Raw genomic sequence first — 25,402 nt, 5'->3', positions numbered from 1 at the left:
CACTTATACATAAAGTCAAGAACATGTTTCTATGTGCCAGAAACCATGCACAAAGTTTTGTATGTAGCAAGTGTTAGCCCTTTAAATTATCAATTTCAGTTCAAAATGTACATTTTATGTCAAAAATTTGCATTTATATTATAAATATTCCATGATCAAAATCAAGTGGGTGGGTATTTCAGCTGTATACAGGTGCATCCACACACATGAAAGCATGTATACATACATGCTTACCACACAGCCATGGGAAAAATAGCTTGGGCTTTTATTATATTATTAAAGTTTTGAAACTATTATTCATAATATAGTTTTGATACTATAGACACCGTGATACAGAGATAGTGTCACAGTGTTCATCTGGATAGTGTGATAACATCCAATAATTTCATAATAATGATAAAGAAGAAATAGTTACTAAAACACACGAGCCCAGTGGATGCACATCTTACTTCCTGCAGGGGTGTAGTCAGGGCCAATTTCTCGAGGGTATGCCAAAGACACTTCTCAGTATTTTCATGAATGTAACCCTACACTTACACTGGCCAGCCTGAGGAGAGCCTGCTTTTCCTGGTACAAAGACACACCTGTGGCTCCTGCCTTCAGTAGGTACAATATAAAAATACTTTTAAAGTTTCATGTGGGCATGAAGATCTGAGCAAACGCTCAGCTCATCTAATATGTTTTTTCATTAGTTTTGATTTGAATTTTGATTTAAATTCATTTTGATGAATTTAAACCCAAAAGTCAGAGAACAAATACACCTCAGATCATGTGACCTGCATGAATGCGGCCGGCCGAGGGGATGGATTCCCTGCAATTCCAGGCTCAGAAGGCAGACGTGTGGGTCCTTGGGATGTGAGCTCTGGGTTTGCAGAGACCCTGCTGAGTGAAGTGGGGGATACTGAGGAAGGAAGATGGCTGACGTCAGCACAGGGCCCACTCAGGTGTATGAACACACACCAGCATGCCTAAACACTCACGTACACACGCACAGACGCACACGCAGAAAAGAAAAAAACCACAAGCTGAAATAGTAGGAACACACCTTTATTTTGTAATTGTCTCAAGCAGTACACTCACAAGACGGAAAAGAAGCATGTTCAGAGTGACTCAGCTGCCAGCCCAAGTGCACCGGGAGCACGGACACACACAACCACAATAATGGCACTGGCACAAGAGACTTTGGTGCTGAGGGCTGTGGGCTTAAGCGGCTTTTAGTGTCACCCTGTATGCACTGGAGACCTCCTTTTTGTAATGACAACAATTCTATAAAGGTTCTGCACGGCAGGGCCATGTTTACCATTTTAAGCTTCTACAACATGTGCAGGGATAAGAGGCAAAGACATCTGTACTAGAAGCTATCGGCACATCTGGACACGTTTACACCTCAGTGCTCAACACAGTGTTTCTCACTTCTTATTTCAATGAGATCAATTGTCTGATTCGGTAAATAAGTTTTTGTAACTTTACCACAGGTTTGACCTTGTTGGGGTTAAATGCTTTACTGACAGACTTCTCGTGCAGCTGAAGAAAGGGAAGAGTCAAGAGAAAACCAGGATGGAGGAGTTACACTGTTCTAGCCAACTGCAACCTACGGCCATATGGCAATGGCATGGCTGTTCTGGAAATAAAGGCATAAATAATGCTGTGTAATAATTTAAAACCAAACTTCAGACTAAAACAACCATTAAACAGTTTACACCCATAAGTTACTTATATTCTTAAATATGAACTGTTTTAAAAAATAACAATACATTTGGTATACTGTCGCCAGTGCAGCCAAAATCATTCTTAGTTCAGGTGTGTTGAATTACACATATAATTAATTCATCCATGGGCAACATAAACATTTAGCTCTTAAAAGCAAACTGTCTCTTTTAATGCTTTTGTTACTGGGGCTGTGTGAATACACAATATCCAGAAGCTACTTGTGTTTTACACACAGTTAACTTCAAAAGCAGACTCTCTGCACTCTGAGCAGAGAGCATCACAGTCACGGGCACATGGGATGATGGCTTACGACACAGCCACGTCACGGCCATAGCCACACGGGGTGATGACTTAGTCAATGACTAACACTGCACACAGTTACTCACACGTCCTGGGCGGCAGTTCTGGGGCTTGCTTTACTGTTTTTTCCAGCAGCAACAGCACTCTAATTCTGATACGGTTACTAGTAGCACAAGTAGAACACTTTGACCAGTAACACTCACAGGGTTTATAACAATTGAGCCCAACGGCCACAGTGATTTTTTTTTTAGAGCTAACGTTGCTTCAGGTTTTTCATAAGGTCAATAAATACTGCTTCTTTTCATCCAAAATCTAAAGAGAAATACGCATGGCGTGGATTTCGTGTCACGTGCGCTCATCGGGCTGCTGCTTTTTTCTTTTCCAGCTTTTTACTAGGGAGAAAAGCACACAAGGTAATGAGTGATGTCTTCCGGCTACAACCGGAGCAGGTACACAAGCAAGAAACCCAGCACCACCTCACACGCTAGTTAAGAGTGCTACATTGATATAACAATATTGATATACTGGCCGTGGTGTAGCTTGCCCCTGATTATACTGGTCACGTTTCTATGCATCGTTAGTACTGATGAGCTAACCTAAGCGGGAAAGACAATTTTTTTTTTTCAAGAGTAGATGTGGCAGCTCCAAACTGAGCAAGATGTTGAAGGAAGCAGCTTCCGGGAGGCAAAGTCCTTCCCTTCACGGGCGGGGGCCATTCTTGTGAGGGCATTTCAGTTTCATCATTATGAAGAGATAGACCATTTTCATCAAGATTCTCTCATTTACTCCATGGCTGGGTCTAAATGTCAAGCTGGGCTAAATATATTTTTCAAACTCTATGACAAGTGAGACAAGGCGTGCTGTGCTTCTGATCCACATGGCCATCACTGGATCAATAGCTATCACTGCTCACCACGGCCATCACTGGATCAATAGCTAGCACTGCTCACCACGGCCATCACTGGATCAATAGCTAGCACTGCTCACCACGGCCATCACTGGATCAATAGCTAGCACTGCTCACCACGGCCATCACTGGATCAATAGCTAGCACTGCTCACCACGGCCATCACTGGATCAATAGCTATCACTGCTCACCACGGCCATCACTGGATCAATAGCTAGCACTGCTCACCATGCATCTACACACAACTCTGGGTTACAGCAAATTAAATTATTAGTAAAAATTAAGAGCCATCATGCAGATGTTGCTTTCTTAGAGACCACAGTGGGCATGGACAGCGAGTGTGTGCAGTGGGCATGGACAGCGAGTGTGCACAGTGGGCATGGACAGCGAGTGTGTGACACTGGGCATGGACAGCGAGTGTGTGCAGTGGGCATGGACAGCGAGTGTGTGCAGTGGGCATGGACAGCGAGTGTGTGCAGTGGGCATGGACAGCGAGTGTGTGCAGTGGGCATGGACAGCGAGTGTGTGCAGTGGGCATGGACAGCGAGTGTGCGCAGTGGGCATGGACAGCGAGTGTGCACAGTGGGCATGGACAGCGACTGTGCGCAGTGGGCTTCACCACTCAAGAGGCACAGTTGACTCTCTGGACCTAAACCTCTTGAGATCCCTGTAACCAGAGAGGCCAGACTGTCCTTAGAAACCAGCTGTAGCCTTGCAACAATGGCAATAGGCCAACCCATCACCTCTGAGAAAAGCAATGGTTGACACACTGGCAGGCAAGGGCAGAGGCCAGCCATTCCCCACTGGCTCTCCCAGGAAGGCAAATACTTGTGTTTTTCAAAGGAGGCTTTACCTTAAGTATGTGGTTATGTTATTATTTTTTTTCCATATGAGAAAAAATTTACATTCAAGGTTTGGAAAAATTCTGTTGTTAGTTCAGGTTTCCTGATTTTAAATTTGTTAAATGCAATTATACAGATAAACTTCTGTTAAGCACAGAAGCGCAGAAACTGGTCCACGTGAAGCTCATGACAGTAACTGGTTACGTGTAAAATGCAATAGACACAACATGCTAAAATACTAGAGTAACAGGAGGAGTCAGAAACGTCATTTCTGCTATTCTGTGTGTATAAGAAGTGGATGTAACACTTCCAGCCCATTTAGGGACTGAGAAGAGAGGGTAAGAGTAGCATAGAGGTTCAAACAGATGCAGGGACAGGTCACACAGAGACCAGAAAGCCTGCAAAACACAGAGAGGAGAAGAAAGGTCAGGGCAACAGACAGAAGGGGAGGGACGCATGGTGGTGGCACAAGGAGGAAGACAGAAAGGGAAAGGTGACAGGCCACATCTGGAAATCAGGGACGGCTCAGCCCACAGGTGCAGAAGATGAGGAGCGAGCTGTGAGAAGTAAACAGAGACAGCAGGAGAAACTCCAAAGTGAACCCAGAGAGAAGTTGAGAGAAAGCTGAAGCAGGACAGTCTCTGAGGGAAATGATTCCTACGTCAGGAGGCAGGAACAGTGAGCGTGACACACACAGACTGCCTGTGAGCAGGAGGCAGGGTTAGGAGAGAGGGACAGAAGGCACAGTCAAGTGTGCACCACCAGCAACTCAGGAGGCAGTGGGACACGTGGCTGCCAAAAGACAGAATGGGGCCCTCAAAGCTGAGGCAGTCCAGCTTTGCTGAGAGCATGGAAGACCCTTCCTCCCAAGAACACAACCCTGAGTCCAAGCCCCTCCTCTGAGGCAGGCTCCCACAGAGCAGCCCACAGCTGACACAGGACGGAGGCTGTAAAACAGAGAGAGAAGGGAATCTGTACAGCAAGATTATGAAAATGAATAGGAAACCTGATGTTTGTGTAAAGCAGTGACACCACATCTCTGGCCAGGCCTTACGTCAGAAGGAACTGAACCAGTACAGGTTTGTTTCTGTGCTGAGCTCCACACTACGTGCTGGGGCGCAGAAAATGGCAGCATGCCATGGCTGCCTGTAGGCACTGCAAACACTTGCTATCCAGGCAGAGCCCTCAACATGGAGGAGAAAAACACTCCACTTAGGGAGCTTTGTGTCAGGAGACCTTGAACTTCGTATTTTTGTGTAGAAAGAATAGATCTGTTAGAATTTGAAATTATGTTCAATTTGAAGGGAATGTTGAAGTAGTGTGAAAATGCCAAGCAGAAAAAAAATCAGGCCGGGCGGTGGTGGTGCACGCCTTTAATCCCAGCACTTGGGAGGCAGAGGCAGGCGGATTTCTGAGTTCGAGGCCAGCCTGGTCTACAGAGTGAGTTCCAGGACAGCCAGGGCTACACAGAGAAACCCTGTCTCGAAAAACCAAAAAAAAAAAAAATCAGGAAATAAATGGATACAAACAAAAAATCAATCACCACAGCTTCAGCACTCAGTGAGCTCACACCTGCTGAGGCACGCTGTTCAGGAGCACACACGTGCTGACTATTTATACCTACCTTCTACCTTCTAGACTTATCAACAACATCTTTTCACTCATATACAATATGACAAAAACATACGACAACAAAACAATTTGTCCTATGAATAACGAGTACCTGACAATTACCTGCATGTTTCACAATTTAATAAATTCCTTTTAGAAGAGCATCTTCTGAAATAACAGCCCCCAACTGTCCTGTTGCAGGTGGGCTTAACCATCAACCTCTCCACTGAAAGGCAAATCAGCTGAACCAGCATACTGAGCCAGAGATAATTTAAGCAATGCTTTCCTCATAAAGACTGAATTAAAATTTCCTCTTAAACACCGACTTGTCTTTTAAGTGACCCCGACCTCAATCTTCTCCTGCTGTCCGTGAAGGACATGTTCAGTCTTGAGATGGGGTTTCCCTGGTTGGCCCAGAACAGCTTTGCACCCTTGGGCTGGCACTTTTCTTCCAGCTTCAAACATGAGCGACTGGGATGACAGACAATCTTCATCACATCTAGCTATGTAAGAATTTTGAAAACCGTACACCCTCACAGGCTCTCTTTTATGGCAATAAAAACAAACTTATTAGCAAGCGTGCATTCATGAAGAACAAATGGATTGTACATAGGGACACACGTCTAAGAGGTTAACCCACTTGCTTAGAGTCTCATAAAAATTATATTTCCTATATTTTAAAGCTTGCTGTCATTTTTGTAGTGGAAAAATTGTCTAATTTTGCTTTTTACTTTTCATTTCATGAATTTGTCACTGCTAACAAACACTGTTCATGTTTATTACCAAATATATTTATGCTTTTAATAACACCCCTTATACATTCTTCACCAGTTCCCTTAGTGATGCTTCTTTCCCCGATGAGCTCTTAGAGCTTTCTACATGCTACAGCACAAATTCTACTAGGAAAAATTCTATATGCTACCTGTACAAATCCTTTAGGTAACATTCTTTTCCAGCCCAGCTATTATTTAAAAACTTTATTGGTCTATAGATTCTTTTTAAAAACAAATTTATTTTTATTTTATGGGTACAAGTGTTTTGCCTGTAAGTAAGTAAGTAAGTAAGTAAGTATGTATGTATGTATGTATGTATGTATGTATGCATGCATACACAGCATGTAGTATCCAAGGAGGACAGAACGGGGCATGGTCCGGGCACTGGAGTTACAGACAGCTGTAAGCTGCCGTGCCTGCTGGGAACTGGCAGCAGGTGCTCTAGCTGCTGAGCCATCTTTCCGGCACCACTTTTTTCATCGCTGACATGCATGATCTTAAAGTTTCCATTCCATAAATCCAAACAATGGTTTCAAAATGGTTCTAAGCTGGACACAGTGGCATGTAGCTATAGTCTTTTTTTTTTTTTTTTTGTTTTTGTTTTTTTTGTTTTTCGAGACAGGGTTTCTCTGTGTAGCCCTGGCTGTCCTGGAACCCACTCTGTAGACCAGGCTGACCTTGAACTCAGAAATCCACCTGCCTCTGCCTCCCAAGTGCTGGGATTAAAGGCGTGCGCCACCACTGCCTGGCTAGCTATAGTCTTATGTTCTCAGAAGCTAAGGCAAAACTGCTTGAGCCCAAGAGTCTGAGGCTAGTCTAGGAAACAGGAGCTGCCCTTCTCCTAAAAACCAAACCATCACGACGACACTGCAAAAACAATCAAAAACCCAGAAATGTTTTCTGATTCTAATATCATGAGTATATAAAAAGCCTTTCCCAGGATGATTTAATTATTCATCTAGGTTTTCTATACACGTAGATTAACTTATTTTTTTTTAATTAAAAAAGTTATGGAAACTGATTTCTAGCAAGTACCAAATGTATGCATATGGGTACAGTTAGGGCTGGAATACTGAACATTTTGTTTCAACAAATTTCTGCCTACAGAGAAAACAAGATGTCTGACAGACTTCCTTCCACTTCTTATGCCTGTGCACCTACTCCCATGTCCCCAAGGCCTATCTCAGAGGTAAGTGTGGTCCACTGTCCAGTTTATAGCATAACTCAGGCTTGTTTCCTTGGGACCCTAGGGCCCCCCCCCACCCCAGCTGGATGGGTTTTCAAGTGGCTCTGTACTCTCAGTTTGCAGGCATTTTTGTCATTCTCTCTGTATAAAGACCTTCACACAGAGCTTTCTGCTAGTTACTGTTCAGTCTCTTTCTCTGCTCACAGCCCAGGATTTTGGAGAGAAAGACTATTCTGGTGGTCTTTCCCTTCAAGCTGACTTACACTATCAGGACTGTCTACCAACACCTCCTGAAGGCCACCAATAGCCTTCCCAACCCTCCCAGTGCTTACACCAGAGGTGCTCTCTGTCATCTGCCATTGTTGACCAGGATGCCTGACATCTTTTCTTGGTGATGAAATAACTTTCTCCTGTTTTCTCTCACCGCTAACTTTCTGTTGATTTTCTCTTACCTCTATCAGGGTGACTTTGCGGACCATCGGCTCACTTTTCTTCATCTCCATATCCGCTTTGTGTCCTCGGTCCTCCAAGTTTTGATCTTTGCCCTTCTCAGAGCTACAGGAAGGAAAGAGGATGAGTGAGAAGCCAGTGAGCCAGCGGCTGGAGTGGATTAGATAAGGCGTGGATGTAGGGAAGGGACAGGATGGACACAGATGACAGGTGGGAGGGCCCAAGGAAACAGCTGGGCAGAGTTAAATGTGGGATTATCCAGAGGGCTGGGAGATAGCTGCTCCATCCTAGCCACTGGGAAAGGAACTACACAAATTCTGTCTGTTTCTGAAAAACAGTCAGATGCATAGGGAAAACCAGAAAGTTTTGTCAACACAGATGGCCAACATGCTGTTCCAGGATTGTTCTTAACGACAGAGAGAGAAGAGGTTCTTAAGTGAGCTTGCACACAGCAACTGCAGAAGGCAGTGGCACGTGCAGGGAAACAGCTAGGCACACACAGGTTTGCTGTAGCACAATGTTACATGTAAGGAAAAAGAACACAGGAACATGAAAAGAGAGAAACCCAGGAACTAAGAGCCTAGTCTTCTATCTAGAATATGTATGAAAGGTGAGACTATCCTGACAGGGCTTTAAAAAGATGCAGGAATTGAAAACTCAGGCCATCAGCAGGACTGATAAAGATCATGCACAAACTGCACATGTACACTCATGGTCAAGCTCTGGCTCTCCCGTGAGCATCTGGACACTGGAACTTTTAGGGAGGGTGAGTAAGTTTATATGGTTTTATCCAGACAGAACCGTACCAGTGTTTTTTGAAGGAAAAGACACGAGAATCTGCTTGTCTGGGAGCTCATGCATACAGGCTCTTCATATGTGTGTCTGGAAGCTCATGCATACAGGCTCTCTATATGTGTGTCTGGAAGCTCATGCATACAGGCTCTTCATATGTGTGTCTGGAAGCTCATGCATACAGGCTCTCCGTATGTGTGTCTGGAAGCTCATGTATACAGGCTCTCCATATGTGTCTGGGAGCTCATGTATACAGGCTCTCCATATGTGTGTCTGGGAGCTCATGCATACAGGCTCTCCATATGTGTGCACACAGAGGGCATTTGAAGCCACAGTGAGAAGGCGACCATGTGGAAGTTCGGTAGAGAGGCCATATTTGGAAGACATAATGCACTGTGAGGCTTAGTAATGACAGGTTTGGAGAGCCAGCTTAGCAGGAACAGCCGAGTCTGATTTCCTACATTCATATGGTAGAAGGTCAGAATTGACTCTTCAAGTTATCCTGAGCTCCACTCCACACAGGGACTGCCCCCTCCCAAAGTAAAGGATTATATGTAGAAAAGTAATAAATATGTAAAACATTAAACAGATATTTATTTTACCAAGTAAATAATAAAAATATACATGGATGGACACACACACACACAAAATTAGGGGTAAGGATATACAAATTCCAAGCAATGAGCTACATCTTGAATTCTAATGACTGCAATTACAGTCTGCTATACCAGTATTGGTAAGGAAGCACAGCTATCTGCATACAGGTAAGCTGATAAGTGTGAAATCATACAGAAAAAACGTATGAAAACAATCCTAGTCAACCCAATTCTAACTATTTACTGAAGAGAAGACAAATGTCTATACAATGACTTGTATACAAATACTGATATTTGTAGTGGTTCCAAACTAGACAATTCAAGGAGCTATTAACATAATAAACAAACACGTTGTAGAACTTGAAACTCTAGAAGGAGAGAGGTCCCTGGTTATCAAGGGATGGTAGTTATAGAAAGGAAGAAATAGAAGGGAGATATTTTTAAAAAGGAGAAATTCTTTAATTGTGGTAATGGCTCATGGAGTCTACCTTTCTTAAAATCTGAAATGTGTAACATGTTATTTATTGTATACTAAGTTTATTTCACTAAAAGTGTCATAAATACACATGTATACATAAAACCAGACCTATAAAAATATGTTTGTATATGTGTGAGTGTATCTATGAATGTGTGTGTTGGTGTATATGTACTTATGGGTACATGTGACATCCATAAGGACAACCCTGGGTGGAGGGGGGGCTAGTTGCATATCCACCAGACACAAGCTAAAGTCAGCTGGCAGGAGGGAACCTCAATTAAGACAATGCTCCCAGAAGATGTAGCTATAGATGAGCTGACATGGCATTTTCTATTAGTGATTGATGGGGAGGACCCAGCCCATTGTGGTTGGTGCAACACCTGGGTTGGTGGCCCTGAATTCTATAGGGAATCAGGCTGAGCAAGCCATGGGGAGCAAGGCAGTAAGCAGCACCCCTCCATGGCCTCTGCAGGAGCTCCTGCCTCCAGGTTCCAGCCCTGTTTGAGCTCCTGTCTTCACTTTCTCTGATGGTCAACTGTGATGTGGAAGTGTAACCCTTTCCTTCCCAGTCACTTTGGTCTTGGTGTCATCATAGCCACAGTCACCCTGACAGGACAGGTGCCATCCTCAGGAACACTGCATCTTCTTTGAGACGACAGTGTTTCATTGACCCGGTGCTCAGCACTTAGGCTAGACTGGCTGGCCAGCAAGCCAAGGATTCTGCCTCCATCTCACTAGGGTTGGGTTATAGCCACACACTTCCATGTCTAGCACGTTCCCCTGGGTCTGGGGCTCAAGCTCATGCTTCTGAGGTAAGGACTTACTTCACCGAGGAATCGCTAGCCCCAATTCTGGTCCTGTCTCACCAACCCCATTGCTACCATACTTTTGTTAGGAAGAGCCAAATCTATTTTGAATAATTTTAACATTATCTTAACAAGTCTCTCTGGTTCCATCCTTACCTACTAATGTGCATTCTTATGTCGGATGTTAGACTGATGCTGTTAACACTTGAGCTACTCCCTCTATTTGATGATGCCCTTTTCACTTTCTGTAAGACTCTAATGCTTATGACTTACCCTGGTCTCTGCATTCTCTCTCAATGGCTCTGTCTATTCCAGACACCCCAGCAGTTTCCTCACCACTGCATTAGAGAGCTCTCTCACACAACCCTGCCTCAAGGCTTTTTGCACTTGTCTCTCTCTCTCTCACATACACAACTCAATTCCCTTTAGTCTTCTACTCTTCTCTGCAAGATCGTCTCTGACAGTTCAACTTAAAGCCACACTAGACCCACTGTAGTGGCTCGTGTCTATAATCCCAGCTCTTAGGTGGATAAGACAGGAGGATCACCCATGAGTTCAAGGCCAGCCTAGACTACAGAACATGACTGCTGCAAACAAAATCACTAACAATATGAAACAAAACCAAAAACCTGTATCAATTACAGATCCTATTTCTAGCTTCTGCCCATATTTGATTCTTCTCCACAGTGCAGCACACTCTGACTCAGATGTTTTACAGATGAGGAAATAAAACAGCGACTCTTTGAGACGGGTTTTTATGGGTTTGCTGTTGTATCCCCAGTGCCTAGAACATGAGGACATGCTGGTGCCTGACAGATCTACATGTGCAAAATGATTTGCATTGCATCCGTGTTCTCTGACATACTTAGCACACTCAAAGGCACACACCATGTGTGCCTAGCACAGCTCCTGCCGAAAACAACCAGCAGCAATTTCTCCACTAGGCTGACTCTCCCCTGTAATGACAGCCACAGCAGCGGGGTCAGAACACAACTAAGTTCTTGATATGGAAATGTTTATTCTGGCTCAGGTAAACCATGCACATGCAGCAAGCTGGGTCTCCTGGTCCCACCTTTCAACTGTCAACTGCTCCAAACTCTCCAATCCCATGTTCTTCAGGAATAACAACTCACTAGGGTGACTAGTGACTAGATTATCCCACCACTAGTCTCCTCCCAATAGCCCTTGATATCTGAGTGGCTTCTTTTCTCTCTGAAGCTCCTACCTCATTGCTGTCTCAGTGTCAATGCTCTGAATGTTCAGCTCTGAAAGCCCAATGGAAGCCTGGCCCCGGCCCTCCGGAGGCAGGCTAGCTCTTCTCTTGCAGTGATCACTTGCTTCTCTTCAGTTTGCATCTAATATGTAATTTGTATTCTGAGTAACTAAAGTAACAGCCTAGAAGAAAGTTATTAGAAACAGGACGTTTTAGGGGAGAAAGGTGGGCTGCAAACTACATCCTTTCGGAGGGAATAGAAAGATACTGTGACCTACGATGATGCTGTATTTTATTCCTTACATTCAGTCAGTTTCTGAGCGTTTAAAAAGAATCCAACAGCGCAGCCGATCATCATGGATTATCACGCCGTAGCTATGCAGGTCTGTAAGACTGGCCGAATTTGTGAGGAAAAGTGTAACTTCTCCTTTTCTTCTTTTAAAATCTATTTTCGAAGTAGCTTCCCTAACATGTTGAGCTTCCTTGCCTTCTGTAAAATCTTTTTCCCAACCATGTGGCTGCTTGTCTACTGTGTCTGCTGAGCCCCATGCTGGCTGGCTTTCTTTCTTTTTCACTGTTCTCTTTGAAGCTGCTAAGATCCATAGTGTGACTGCCCTGGGGTTTCCTTTTAAACCCTAATGACTTTGTCTTTGACTTCTGTTCAAATCCACTCTTAAATTATTTTATTAATGAGACCAAGGACCCCAAGAAGGGGCCCTGGTTTCTCCTGTATCACTTGGCAATCACTAAGAGCCACCTCCCTCAGCACCCGCGCCCCCCCCCCCCCCCCCAATTCCAGTAACAATATCTTCCCATGGCAACTGTGGCTGAGACTCTAGCTGAGAAAGGACAAGCAAGCCCAGTGGTGAAGGTCTGGGGACTGAGGTTTTAATTTAGGCACTGACAGTGTGGCCCTATGGCATTAGCACAGAGGGGATGTGGGAATAATAAGGTATCTTCTAGCTTATGATTCCATGACTTTTAAAGTCTACTTAAAAATCACACGTCTCTTATCTGTGGAGTAAAACCCTGTCTTGTAGCATACTGCATGGCTTGATTTGGTGATCCTCACCATCTGCAGAAGAACTTTTGAAGTGGAAGAGGTGGATTCCTCTTCAAACTATGGAAGCATGTAGTTTCTCTTAACTTGAAACAACACATCGGAAGGAAGCCCAGCAGGGAAAGGCTGTGTGCACACTTGCAGGACACAGGAGGAGTTAGCACATGCCTGTGCTGTTCATGGATGCTGCATTTATGCTTCGCTGGTGACACAGAACACATATGTTCTGATGGGGAACATCTTGGGAACTGGCTATTTTCCCTGTAAAGCCTCAGAGTAGACATTTCATAATTTAGTTTTACCTAACCAACCATGTGTTTGCATTCAGCTAATGTTATTTCAGAACATTACTCAAAGTAAATGAAAGATAAAAATAAGTCTTCTGATGTTTAGTGTGTTGATATTTATATAACATTATTTCTCTGGCTTCTAACACATTCTTAAGGTCTTTCATAAGTCAGAGATATGAAGTTTAACTTGTAGTGTGATCATTGTGTTATGAAAAAGGGATATAGATCATCCTTAAGGACCAGAACAAAACAAAACACCGCTATTTATCATTGCAATAATCCAAAAGGAGAGGCTACTTACTGCTCCACAGACTGTGAGCCCAGTCTGGAATCCAGGGGCCTGTCCTTACTGAGCGCCTGCTGCTGTGAAGAAGAAGAGAAAACCAAACAGCAAGTCAAACAGGAAAGAGGGCTACAGAGTCAGCACCCACAGAGTCCCTACCATCTCTGAATGAAGACAGAAACGAATGTTTACGCCTATACTGAACTTGCAAGTCTATCATCCCTGTAACCCACTCAGTCCTATAGAAACCAGAAGTTAGTGTACTGCCTGGGGTGCACCATTCAGATCACCTTTCAGAGAAGGGCATGAAAACCAAAACCCTTCTTAAACAAACAAAATCATTAACAACAAGAACAAAAAATCCACAAAGAAAAACGAAGGGAAAGGCTGTGTGTAAGCTTAGATTAGCTCAGTGTGGCTGTTGGTTCCTTAAAGTCCACGTGTGTCTTTTCTCACTGCTTTTCTCTCGGGTCTTGTCAGCCCATGCATGTTTTCTACTCGAGGGTCAACTGAACTGAATGCACGATTCTGAAGCTGAACACTGTGACTCTTTTACAGACTTGCTCAGTGACTCTTACTTTACTAAGGCACCCAAGAAGGATCCCTGAGAAGGATCCCTGAGAAGGATCGAGTACGGACTTGTGGAGGAGGTATCAACTTATATTCCAAGTACTAGACTCTTCCTCTAGAATTTAGAGCATTGGCTCCAACCCAAAGTTCAGTGAGGAGATGGAGTTTACTGTGACATGGCACGTTACAAATCCACCCAGCGCTGTCCTGAAACAGACTGAATCGAAATCACTGACATTATAGAAAAGATCCATTCGACACTCAAAATAAGACAATAAACTAGTGAATAATATCCAGGTGAAAGATGTCTATACAGGTATTTAAATTAAAGCCATTCAGAAGACAAAATGAAAAACTAGATGCAAGAAAAGGACACAGCTTTTCTTTCAGCCTTGCTTGAGAACTACTGTATTCCCGTCTTCTCTCCACTGATGCTCACTGTGCCTCCAGATTCCTCCTTCATAATCAGATTTCTGGAGATTGTGCCGTGGAGAGCTCATTCACCAAGTACCTTCCAACAAGCAGTGCTGTGCTTATTATAAAGATTTTAAGACACCTGCTTTTCTTCACTGTGGTCATGTATTTACTATCAAGTGGCTTTAAATCAAACATTTGAGGTGAGAATTATAGACAGACAAGGCAGGGGTAAAAGGTGGGTGCTGTAGCAAGTGACCCCAACAATATAAGAACTAATGCCACCTTGATATGCCTTCACCACTACAGTTGATAAGTCTCAGTTAAAACGTACTGAGAAAAAAAAAATACATACTCATAGTCAATTTCAATTCTAATAGTAGTTCAAATTGTTAAATCCCTAGCCTGTTCTCACTCCACAGCACAAGCAACAGAAAGGATCAAACTGAGCAGCAATCCCCCCAGAACTTCCCCCAGCGTTCTCGTGAGCACAAAGGTCCACACACATTAACTGAATTAAATGGGAGGTTTGAATTTTTAAAATTCTTTACAAGGTTTAAGTATCATTTCTACCTCTTTGTCCAAGAAAGGCCAGCATTTTACCAAGACAATCTGTATCTTGTAAAGCACGGTAAAAGCACTGTGGTCACACAGCTCTAAGCCGACTCCTATCATCTGCACCTATTCTGGAGCTGACCAGAGAAAACAAGCAGTCTCCCTGGTAAGCCAGCGGTGCCCTGTACAGCTCTTAGGAGTCCTGCTTATAACAGTCTGCTCACGAGAATGGGATGCTAGGGTACCCTCAGATTTACATTGTAGACATTAAGTAGAGTGAAGGAGACAGTAATTAGAATGCAGTATGTGCATGCGAGTAAAAAACAAATTTAATAAAAGACAGAAAACAGATTAAACATCGTCCATGCCATGTTTCCTATTGTGTTCTTATGTAACCACTACTGGTATACCTTGTTCTTTTATAACCGCCACTGGTATACCTCGTTCTTTTATAACTACCACTGGTATACCGTATTCTTTTACAACTACCACTGGTATACCTCATTCTTTTATAACCGCCACTGGTATACCGCATTCTTTTTTCCCATGATGCAAAGCGGCTTGGGCTATGTTCAAATGCTATGTATGAATCTTCGGTTAGTAGGGAACCCAGCTGTCATTGTCTTGACACTGATTCGTAGGAGCTCTTACTTACTTAGGACTCACACTTCACTCTAAAACCTTTACTCACTCATTCCTTGGTCTCGGCAGCAGCAGCCATATGGGAAGTGCTCATGGAGGCAGTAGGAGGGGAAGAAGGAGTTGTCTCTGTCAGCTCTTTTATTTTATCTTTAAACAGAAGCCCCACAGCTGGAACACAATCAGCCCACACATGCCTCCCACCATCAGGGAGGCCAAGGAGCATGGTGGCCCTTCCTTCCCTCCTTTCCACACACACCTCTCAGTTGTTTTGTGACTTCGTTTCCTCTTCATGGACACCCTTGATTTGGAGAGGAGGGATGGAGAGAGGAAGATGAGCAAAGCAAGGATGAGGAATGGCAGGACGAGCCTACAGATGCCTGCTTCCCAACCCTCACGGCCTCTTTGGGATGATTGTCAGGGTGGGATGCATGAGGCTTACACATGAAATGAATGATAAATAGTGATTTAAAATGGCATCGCTGATTATGTGGAGATTTATCAGGAAGAAAACGACTTAAAACAGCTTTGCAAAAGAGAAATGGGCATGCAAACAACTCACCGGAATAGACACTTGTAAAAACTTGAGGAACGGATGTAAAATCATACGGACATTCAATCAGTGTATGTTGTAGCTATCACACCAGCACCAGATGAGGCAGACTTTGAGACAGTACAGCTTTATTTTACATGCTCTTATGAGCCCACTGATATATTTACCATCTCAAATGGCTCATTTCTACTTTGTCAGATATTTTTTTCTTTTAGAGCATAGATACAAGAGAGGGAGGTTGCCAATGAGGGGTGGATGGTTGTTATTACTGTGTATGGTCCTAAGAAGCCACTTACCCTCTCTTGGGGCTTTGTTAACTAGAAGTGGGCTCAGCATGAATGCATAAGCTCTCACAGCCCCACACCAATGTCTACAGATGAGGAAATGGAGGCCCAGAGTCACCAAGGATACAGGAGCAGCCGGAGGGCCACGCCACATTTCCTAGAACTGACTTCACAGTACAAGTAATTTTCAGTACCATTTTATTTGAAGCCTCAAGTGCCAACATGTATAAGTAGAATCATTCTGGGTAAAAACTAGGTTTGTATGGCCTGGCACCCCCTTGCCACTGGTGTAGATCTGAGTTTTAAAGTGTGGGTCACAGCCCTGTAACTAAATATAGGAGCTATTAAAAAAATTGGGAACAGGAAAAGGTTCTGTTGTGGAATGTACAAATATTAATTAAAAGTCAGATGGGAGCGGAGTTTGAGGTGATTCTGTTAGCACACCCTTGTGCTGTGTCCTGAGCACTTCTGCGTCATGAGCACGCCCGTGTGCAGTATCAAGTGTCCTCCACCCAGCCACCTTGGTGCTACAACCCACAGCACACACATTCTGCACTGCTACCCTCTTCGTGTTCTGCCTCACAGCGCCAGGAACTGTCCAATAATAGCTCAGGTATGAGGGGATTGCGTTATGAATTTTGTTTTTACTACAGACATACAATTTTTTTGCACTTACAGAACCAAAACATTTTCATTATAGAATGAAAAGAAGCAAAGAGCATTTTCTTTGTGTCAGTCTTTAGCATGTGACAAACTGCTCTATCTTTGAGTTATCGTGTTAAAATGTTAGCTTTTAAAAGTTGCTGTTTGAATTTCAGAAAAAAAAAAAAAAAGTGAAGTGAAGTTGTTTGGGATTAGGACAGATTTCCCAATCATGTCTGACATGGCTTTAATGAATCTTCTGCCATGTGTATGAAGCATTTATGCAAAACACTGATGGGGGGCATATTCTAAAAGAGTGAGCCTGTCTACTGACCCCTGGCTGTCAACCACCACCCTTTAACTGGCAAATATTCAGAATGTCTACAAAATACACAGGAGTCAAGTCTGAAGTCAACCTTCATACAAAGGGCTCTCATTCCATACAAATGATCCTGAGGACAAGCAACTCTACCAGGCCAGGGATGGATAGGCTCTCACACCCTCTTTCCTATTCTTTTCTTTTACCAACAAGTAAATCAGGGGAACTTTAAGCTTCTCCTTCCATCTACAGTTCGAACTAGACGTTATGAACCACAACAGAGGCAAGGGAGGCGACCTGGGATCACCTGTCTCACAGCTACATTTACACACATCTGGCCTTTGTTTCCTGGCTTTCTAAACTATAAGATGGTCTCAGGCATTTAGATATTTTTTTTTCCCTTTCTGTTTTGGCCAAATTGTAAATAAATGAATTCTCCTTTGCCAATTTCCATGTCCTAATTTTTTTTTGGCATCCAGGAAAGCAGGGAGTGGGTTTAGAGACATAAGTACTCTGTACCCGCTTCCAGTCTCACCAGAGATTCAAGAGTGAGCTTTTGTTGGTGGATTTTGTTACACTTAGGGTACAAAAATGCTTCCCATTGGTGGGTTAATATGGTTATTGACATAAAATCTAATGGCATTACTGTGATCAGTATGGAAGAGCCTTGGTGGAGGACGGCCATCTGGGGTACTCCCTTGGAAGGGTATACCCTATTTCTAGTCCTTCTTTCATCCTATCTCTGCTTCCATGCCTGCCATGAGGTGAGCAGATCTGATTCACCATGCCTGCTCTGTAAGAATGCTCTACTGGACCACAGGCCCCCAAACACTGGAACCTGAAGATCGCTGGCTGCTAAAACCCAGGGACTGTGAGCCAGGATAATCTTTCATCTTTTAAAATTCTTTCTTTCAGGAATTTTGATACAATAGAATCTATTCACCCCGAGTTCGGAGGTATGCACCTACAGCTGAAGGCTGCTGAGTACAGGGTCTACTACTCAGGCACCTCTACCTTAGAATGAGATTGCTTTTTTCTTTTCTTACTTCTTTTCTGATGTAGTTGTTGGGGATCAAACCCAGGGCTACGCAAATGCTTTACCACTGAGCTATCTCTCTAGCCAGAGAAGGAGCTTTTGAAGTAGCAATTTAACCATGTCACCTGTCTGCTTTCCGTACTCTGAAGGTTCCTCCCACACTTGTGATAAACTCTTAAGCTGCCATATGAAGGCTTCTGAGATTCTGCTGATTTCTTTGTCTTTCCTCCTTTGTCTCAGCCTCCTACCACGATGCTGCAGGGCCATGTTAGGACCTTCACAGGCTGGTTCTCCTATCTCAAAGGCATTCTCCAGTAATAACTTCTGGTTTTCACAAATGACCCTACAGTTTCCTGTCACTACCTTTTATTGCTTATGTTTAATTTTACGACTTTATGACTAATGTCACTTCCATTCTTTAGGCAATAATGCAGTGATTATTTTTCATTTGTTTGCCATCACTATTCAGACTCCATTCTCCTGCAGTGTCTGAGAAACAATGAGAAGATGACAAAGCAGGTGTCAGAGTGAGAATGGGAGTCCTCAGATAAGGCCCAAGGACCCGGAGAATGAAAGCAGAAAATAATCAGTTTTCTATAGAAGGAAATGCTGATCTCTTAAAATATCAGCAGAAAGGGTGAACTTACAGAGAGAACCAGAATGAAAACTTGAGGGACTCTTGTTTTCATGCAGAAAGCAGGAGTCAGAGTCAACTTGAGGACAGGAGTAGCAGCTTGAGAAATGAGGTGTTATGGAATGTGGTAGCTAGTCAAAAGGAACAAACAAAAAGATGACAAAACACTGTGCCCCACCGAGGCAGGTAACCATAGCCGGACAACTCCACATGGTGGCAATTTTAAAACAACAATGAATAAACACAGAACAGATGTGGCAAAACTGGACAAGTAGGTTGCTCCAGGGTAGGAGACTGACAAATCAGACTCCAAGTGCGACTGGTGCCTGTATGAACTGACTTCCTGGGGACTAAGTGACTTGGTGTGGGAAGCACAGAAATAAATTGTAGGCAAGCCAGACAGTAGAAAACACCAAAGAAACCCTCCATTTACAAAGAGTGTGTCAATTACTTGTACATGTGCAAGTAAGCATGCAGTTGTGAGGATGTAGTTTATGTGTGTGTGCAACTGAGTAGGCAGCTGTGAGGATGTAGTTTATGTGTATGTGCAAGTGTGCATGCAGTTGTGAGGATGCAGTTTATGTGTGTGTGCAAGTGTGCATGCAGCTGTGAGGATGTAGTTTATGTGTGTGTGCAAGTTATCATGCAGTTGTGAGGATGCAGTTTATGTGTGTGTGCAAGTGTGCATGCAGCTGTGAGGATGTAGTTTATGTGTGTGTGCAAGTGTGCATGCAGCTGTGAGGATGTAGTTTATGTGTGTGTGTGCAAGTGAGCATGCAGTTGTGAGGATGTAGTTTATGTGTGTGTGTGCAAGTGTGCATGCAGTTGTGAGGATGCAGTTTATGTGTGAGTGTGCAAGTGTGCATGCAGCTGTGAGGATGTAGTTTATGTGTGTGTGCAAGTGTGCATGCAGCTGTGAGGATGTAGTTTATGTGTGTGTGTGCAAGTGTGCATGCAGTTGTGAGGATGCAGTTTATGTGTGAGTGTGCAAGTGTGCATGCAGCTGTGAGGATGTAGTTTATGTGTGTGTGCAAGTGTGCATGCAGTTGTGAGGATGCAGTTTATGTGTGAGTGTGCAAGTGTGCATGCAGCTGTGAGGATGCAGTTTGTGTGTGAGTGTGCAAGTGTGCATGCAGCTGTGAGGATGCAGTTTGTGTGTGTGTGCAAGTGAGCACACAGTTGTGAAGATGTGTGTATTACAGAGAGTAAATGTGGAGATGAGAGAACAAGATGCAGGAATCAGCTCCCTACTTTGACTATGTGGGACAAAGGGACTGAGCTCAGGTAGTCAGGCTGGGCAGAAACTGCCTTTATCAGCAGAGCCATCTTGCCCCCCACTGATCCCCACCCCTTTTCAATTCCTGAAAACAGAAGAGTGACTGGGCCTTCTTCTTTCTCTTCTGAGCAGGAGCTATTTCCTAATCTCTCATCATGAGGGGACAATTCTTCCCAAATCAGGTCATATGGACTCTAAGAAAACTGTCTGCACTAAGTGAGATATGAAGCATGTAGGTGCTGGATACATAGACACACCTACCATAATAGGGAAACAACACAGGTAAACAGAAGGCTCACTCAGTGCCAAATGTTTAAGTCAGGAAGTGATAAAGCAGATTTGTTCCAGTATGTTGAGAAAGACATTTTATTTCATGATTCATCTGAATAAATAAGACTCTTTTTTTTTTTTTTTTTTTTTTTTTTTTTTTTTTTTTGTTTTTTGAGACAGGTATAGCCCTGGCTGTCCTCGAACTCAGAAATCCGCCTGTCTCTGCCTCCCAAGTGTTGGGATTAAAGGCATGCGCCACCACTGCCCGGCTAATAAGACTCTTAAGTAAGAAAAAGTTCACTCCCTTTTATGTTTCCTAAAAACCAAAAGTATTCACAACTGTTAAAAGTCAGTACTAACACTGATTGCATCACTGTGATTGTAAGTAATAACCAGAACATTAGCATGTAGTTAATTTTCCATGGTTTTTGCTAAAACTAACACCAAAACCTCAAGCACAGGAAACAAGCAGCAGTCGATGGGTTTATAAAGCAGGTCTGCTGGCTTATGAGGTAAAGAGTTGGCTAGGTCTAGGCCAGATACCAAAGTTCCTTCTCTCAAGGTTACAACAACAACAACAACAACAACAACAACAGCCACCACCCGCAGCCCTACCCGACCTCCAACAGTGTACAGCATCTTCCTAGACAGATGCATTATTGTCGTGAAATGCCTACAGTGCTGAGGGTGAGAAACTTTTAAATAGGCTGCCAAATGAGCACACAGTAGGTGCCAGAGAGCTTCCAAGGAGCGTTACTGTCAAGTAAGACAGTGTGGCTGATTCTAATCATCCCTGCCACTACCTAAGGACATTTCCAACAGACTGACCGGGAGGGAGTTCCTGAAATCCCATCTTTCCATTTTAGATCTCTGACAGGTTTCAGAGAAATGTTACCGATGTTCCGATTACCTCTGAAGACATCATCATGAAGAGTATACTCTGTCTTGTCGGAGTCCAGGGCTCTATGCACCACAGACAACAGCAGAGAACACTGGGATAGCATTTCTGTATAGTTATTGGGATAAATGCCCTAAGCACACTTCTTTGTATGTCCCAATTTTTTTAAAAAAGGATTTTTCACTGGGAATCTATATTATTCTATAAGTTGAGCTTCTAATGGAAGCTCAGCACGATGAAATGGAATGCAATAGATGCCAAGTTCAGGCTCAAATTAGGAGTTGCTGGGTGGGAAAATAATTCACATGCCTTTTAAAGATAACTGTAATTAATGGAATTAAGAAACACATCAGGGAGTATTTTCTAAACCTACTTTTGGGGTCAAACTATAGAGGGACTGTCACATAGACTCTGTCCCAGAGCTCCTGGCAACTGTCTTGACTCTATACTTGCTTACATAGTCTGAAAACAGGCTGTGGCACACATGGTCTCATCCTGTGGAGGCCAGAGGATCCTGGATCCATCAGAGAGAAGAGAAGGCTGAGGTAAACGAGCTGACACATGGTGGGGGCACAGGTGCAGAAGGAGAAGCAGCTGTAAACCAGCCCTATTACATGAAAGAAAAGGCTTTACTCCTCCTTTGTAGGCTTGCCTACCTCTCTGAGGGCTGAGGTGTTCCTCTGTGTGGCACTGGGAACCTCACTGTGGAGGATGGAGTCTGAGGGGCACCGGGTCTGCTCTGGCTCTACTGTCTGTCGTCACTGGGGCTTCCTGTACTTGCTCTATGTTCTTGTTTACAGACTAGCAGACACTCTTGCAGTACAGAACGGATACACTTTGGTTGCAGTAGTTAAGTTACCATAACGAGTCCTGGCTACGGTAAGGAAAACAGCAGTCCTGGATGCACTGTATTTCCTCATGAAGTTCAGGAACTAGATATTTTATTTTTTAAACTATAAGGTAAAATTTCATCCCAAGTTTATGAATTTCCTATTATATTTTTAGTTAGTTCTTTTCAGATAAGAGATAAAATATTCCTGAAGCTTTGGAGCAAACTCTATAGAGATATACCACTATATTTTCTCTCTCAGAATTACTAAAGTAAAAACAAAATGATATTCTTTAGCAATAGGAAGGAGGCAATAATTATAACTGTATTTTCAATTCAGTACTTTAACGTTCCTGAATTCTATGTATTTGGTTACCATATCCAAAATTACTACTGCAAAAGTATCTTTGTTGGGTACTTGACATAAAAATAAAATATTCTTATGGTTTAAGAATAATAATTCCAATTTACCCCGGTATAGGACCCAAACATTTTTTTTTTTTTTGCTATATAAACCATTTTTGAAAATAATGTCATACAGCACAATCATAAGCTTCTCTGAAGACTAAGAGATAGAAGACTCAGAAATAAAAATTGAAAGCTTCATGTTTTTTACACACCTAATGTTTTTATGAGAGGCTGATAGAATTTCTATTGTAAAATTATATATGTGTGTGTATCTGTGTGTTTCTGTGTGTATCTGTGTGTGTATCTGTGTGGTATGTGTAGTGTATATGTGTGTAGTGTATAGTATGTATGAATGTGGTGTGTGTGGGTATATGTGTGTGGTGTGTGTCTATGTATGCATGTGTGTACAGTAACTACCATGGAATTACCTGATGCAATTTGGTTCTCTGTTCTTACTTTGGACTATACAAAAACAACAACAACAACAACAACAACAACAAAACCCAAAACAGATGTCACTGAATATAAGATATACTTTATTACATATAACACATAATATCTATATAATATAGACTGCATTCTGGTTTAGAAAGTGGCCATTTTTAATTAAACCAGATTGTTCTTACTGACTCTACAAGCCTGGAAAACACTGAAAAATGTGATAAGATAAGGAAGATAAGCTACAATGTATATTTTTAGAATTATTATGAGTTTTTAAAGTAATGCCCAAAGCATCACAGTGATTGAGCTATATTTTCAGATGTAGTCTAGTATTTCTGTGTATAAGTTTCATTAAATTTGGCAGCTATACAAAAACACATATGTACTGACTATGCTGAACCACTTAGAGAAGACACATGGCCCTTTTCAATTTTCAGTACTGTTTTTTTAAAATTTAAAAGAGAAAAGAAAGCTGAGCATTTACCAGAATTCTACAACAATACCACACAGCACTTTATGAATTAAGAATATTCTGGGTGTTTTAGTAATTCTAAAGGTCTAAAAATAGAATTTTCTATATTAATAAAAATTATGTCTAAGACTTACTAGTTAGAGAAAATAGAACATTAGTATAATTCTAATTTCATTAAGATAAATATAACATGAACGAAGTTATACATGCTCATAAGCAGAGAACTTGAGATCATGAAAATTTTAGAATCAACAGGATTACAGGTGTACAAGACTTATTTTTAATCCTATATTATTTTTATAAAAATAGGGATATATTACTTTTGTAGTATAACTAATTTAAAATGTCTAAGAGACAAATGAAAAGTAAGAGCAAGTTGTCTAGAATCATTTTTTCAAAGCTTCCAAGTTTCTTTACTCCCGGCTAGCACCGGCCTTCTCTTCTGTGTCAGATGCGGATTAGCAGCACATCTTGGTACTAAGTCCTAGAGGAGCCTGGGGGAGAGTGCCTCCCTCCATGCTGGCAATAAGTGCTGTTGCTGGCCACTGCTATCTCCACATGCCGCTGGGAAGATCTGAGAGGATGAGCTAACTTCTATGCCAGAGGAAGGCACACTAGTTAGTGCTTTTTATTGTACAGTTTCAACAGAAGTAAATTTAAAGGAGGACGGCTTTTGAGGTGTCTTTCCTGTTTTCCTTAAATGTCTAGAGAATAAAGCTGAGTGTGTCTGGTATATGGCTGAACTGGGAGAATCCCTCAAGTCAGCAGCTCACGGCCAGTCTGGGCAATACAGTGAGGCCACCATCTCAAAACCAGAAACAAAACCCAAACTGAAACATACAGAATATAATTCTTGCAAGCTCCACATGAAGAAGGCACAGTGAAACAAACATTAAGCAGGGATGTAAAAACAAACAAGAACACGGTGATACAAAACCTGGCTGTGGAGGTAACCATGTGGGAGAAGACAGAGGGTGGCTAGAGACTGTGGGGGCCACACCCCTAACCAGCAGTGCCATCTGCATGAATGCTTTCCAATGTTATGTGTCTGCTTTGTTCATGTGCACACTGAAGCAGCCAAGCAAGAGTGGCAGCCTCACTCCTGACTCCAGTGCTATAGTGCTATGAACCAGACCTCCCACTAACTCTAGTCACTGCCCAAGTTCTTTAAGAGGCTTATCTTATATACGATAACGAGAAAAGGCTTGCATATAAAATTAAGTCTCAGACGCATTTTATGCATTTTGATAACTAAGATATACAACTAACTGGGTGAGCTGGAAGCTCTGTTCTGCACTTCTCAAGGTTGGCCATCAGCCTGCAGATTCAGAGCATTCAAGGCATTTTAGTGCCTGGGGCAACATCATGTTTATCAGGGACACCCTTTTATATCAGCACAGTTCATTTCACCACACTTTCTCCAGGAATCATCAAAGTGTCAAATTCCTCAGAGGATACACACATACACACACACACACACACACACACACACACACACTTTTTTTAAAAGCTAGAGATTGAATTAGTGTCTTACATAGCTAGGCAAGTACTCTACGACTGAATTACATCCTTGATCCCTTGTAGGGCTATAGTCTACGCATGGATTCATATACATATATGACAGATCACCTTCAGTTGGATCCTTACCCCACGCAACACTTGCTTTACATGTTGTTGTTGGTTATCCTTGCTTCTTCAGGGACACTTGCTCTGTGTTAGTGTGAGTCATCCTTGCTTCTGCAGGGATTCTGTACATGCTAGGCAAGTGTTGTTCAGCCTAATTATTTTATTTTTAAAACTATTTTAATTTGCATACTGTATGTTTCCTTGGGCTATATTAGAATTAGGACTTGGATGTTAGCGAG

The 25,402-nt window shown here is 42.7% G+C and overlaps 1 protein-coding gene across 8 annotated transcripts in view; it reads right to left on the bottom strand.

The window, feature by feature from the left end:
- Positions 1–1,031: 1,031 nt before the first annotated feature.
- Ahi1 (Abelson helper integration site 1) overlaps positions 1,032–25,402 on the bottom strand; it is a 128,703-nt gene continuing 104,332 nt past the window's right edge. For 3 of the 8 annotated variants that reach the window (XM_076928087.1, XM_076928089.1, XM_076928091.1), the window contains 3 exons: positions 13,316–13,377; positions 7,782–7,884; positions 1,032–2,402 (listed from right to left, as the gene is read on the bottom strand). In XM_076928087.1, coding sequence (XP_076784202.1) covers positions 2,400–2,402; positions 7,782–7,884; positions 13,316–13,377 — 168 coding nt within the window. In that variant the 3' untranslated portion in view covers positions 1,032–2,399. Of the gene's footprint in view, positions 2,403–7,781; positions 7,885–13,315; positions 13,378–15,527; positions 15,777–25,402 lie in introns of all 8 variants that reach the window. The other 5 variants (XM_076928090.1, XM_076928088.1, XR_013108290.1 and 2 more) reach the window with 4 other exon arrangements.

This window comes from Arvicanthis niloticus, chromosome 30 (genome assembly GCF_011762505.2).
Source record: "Arvicanthis niloticus isolate mArvNil1 chromosome 30, mArvNil1.pat.X, whole genome shotgun sequence".
In the NCBI taxonomy this organism is placed as follows: domain Eukaryota; kingdom Metazoa; phylum Chordata; class Mammalia; order Rodentia; family Muridae; genus Arvicanthis; species Arvicanthis niloticus.
The sequence above is the reverse complement of the archived record's forward strand: the minus strand, read 5'-3'. Positions and strand labels throughout refer to the sequence as shown.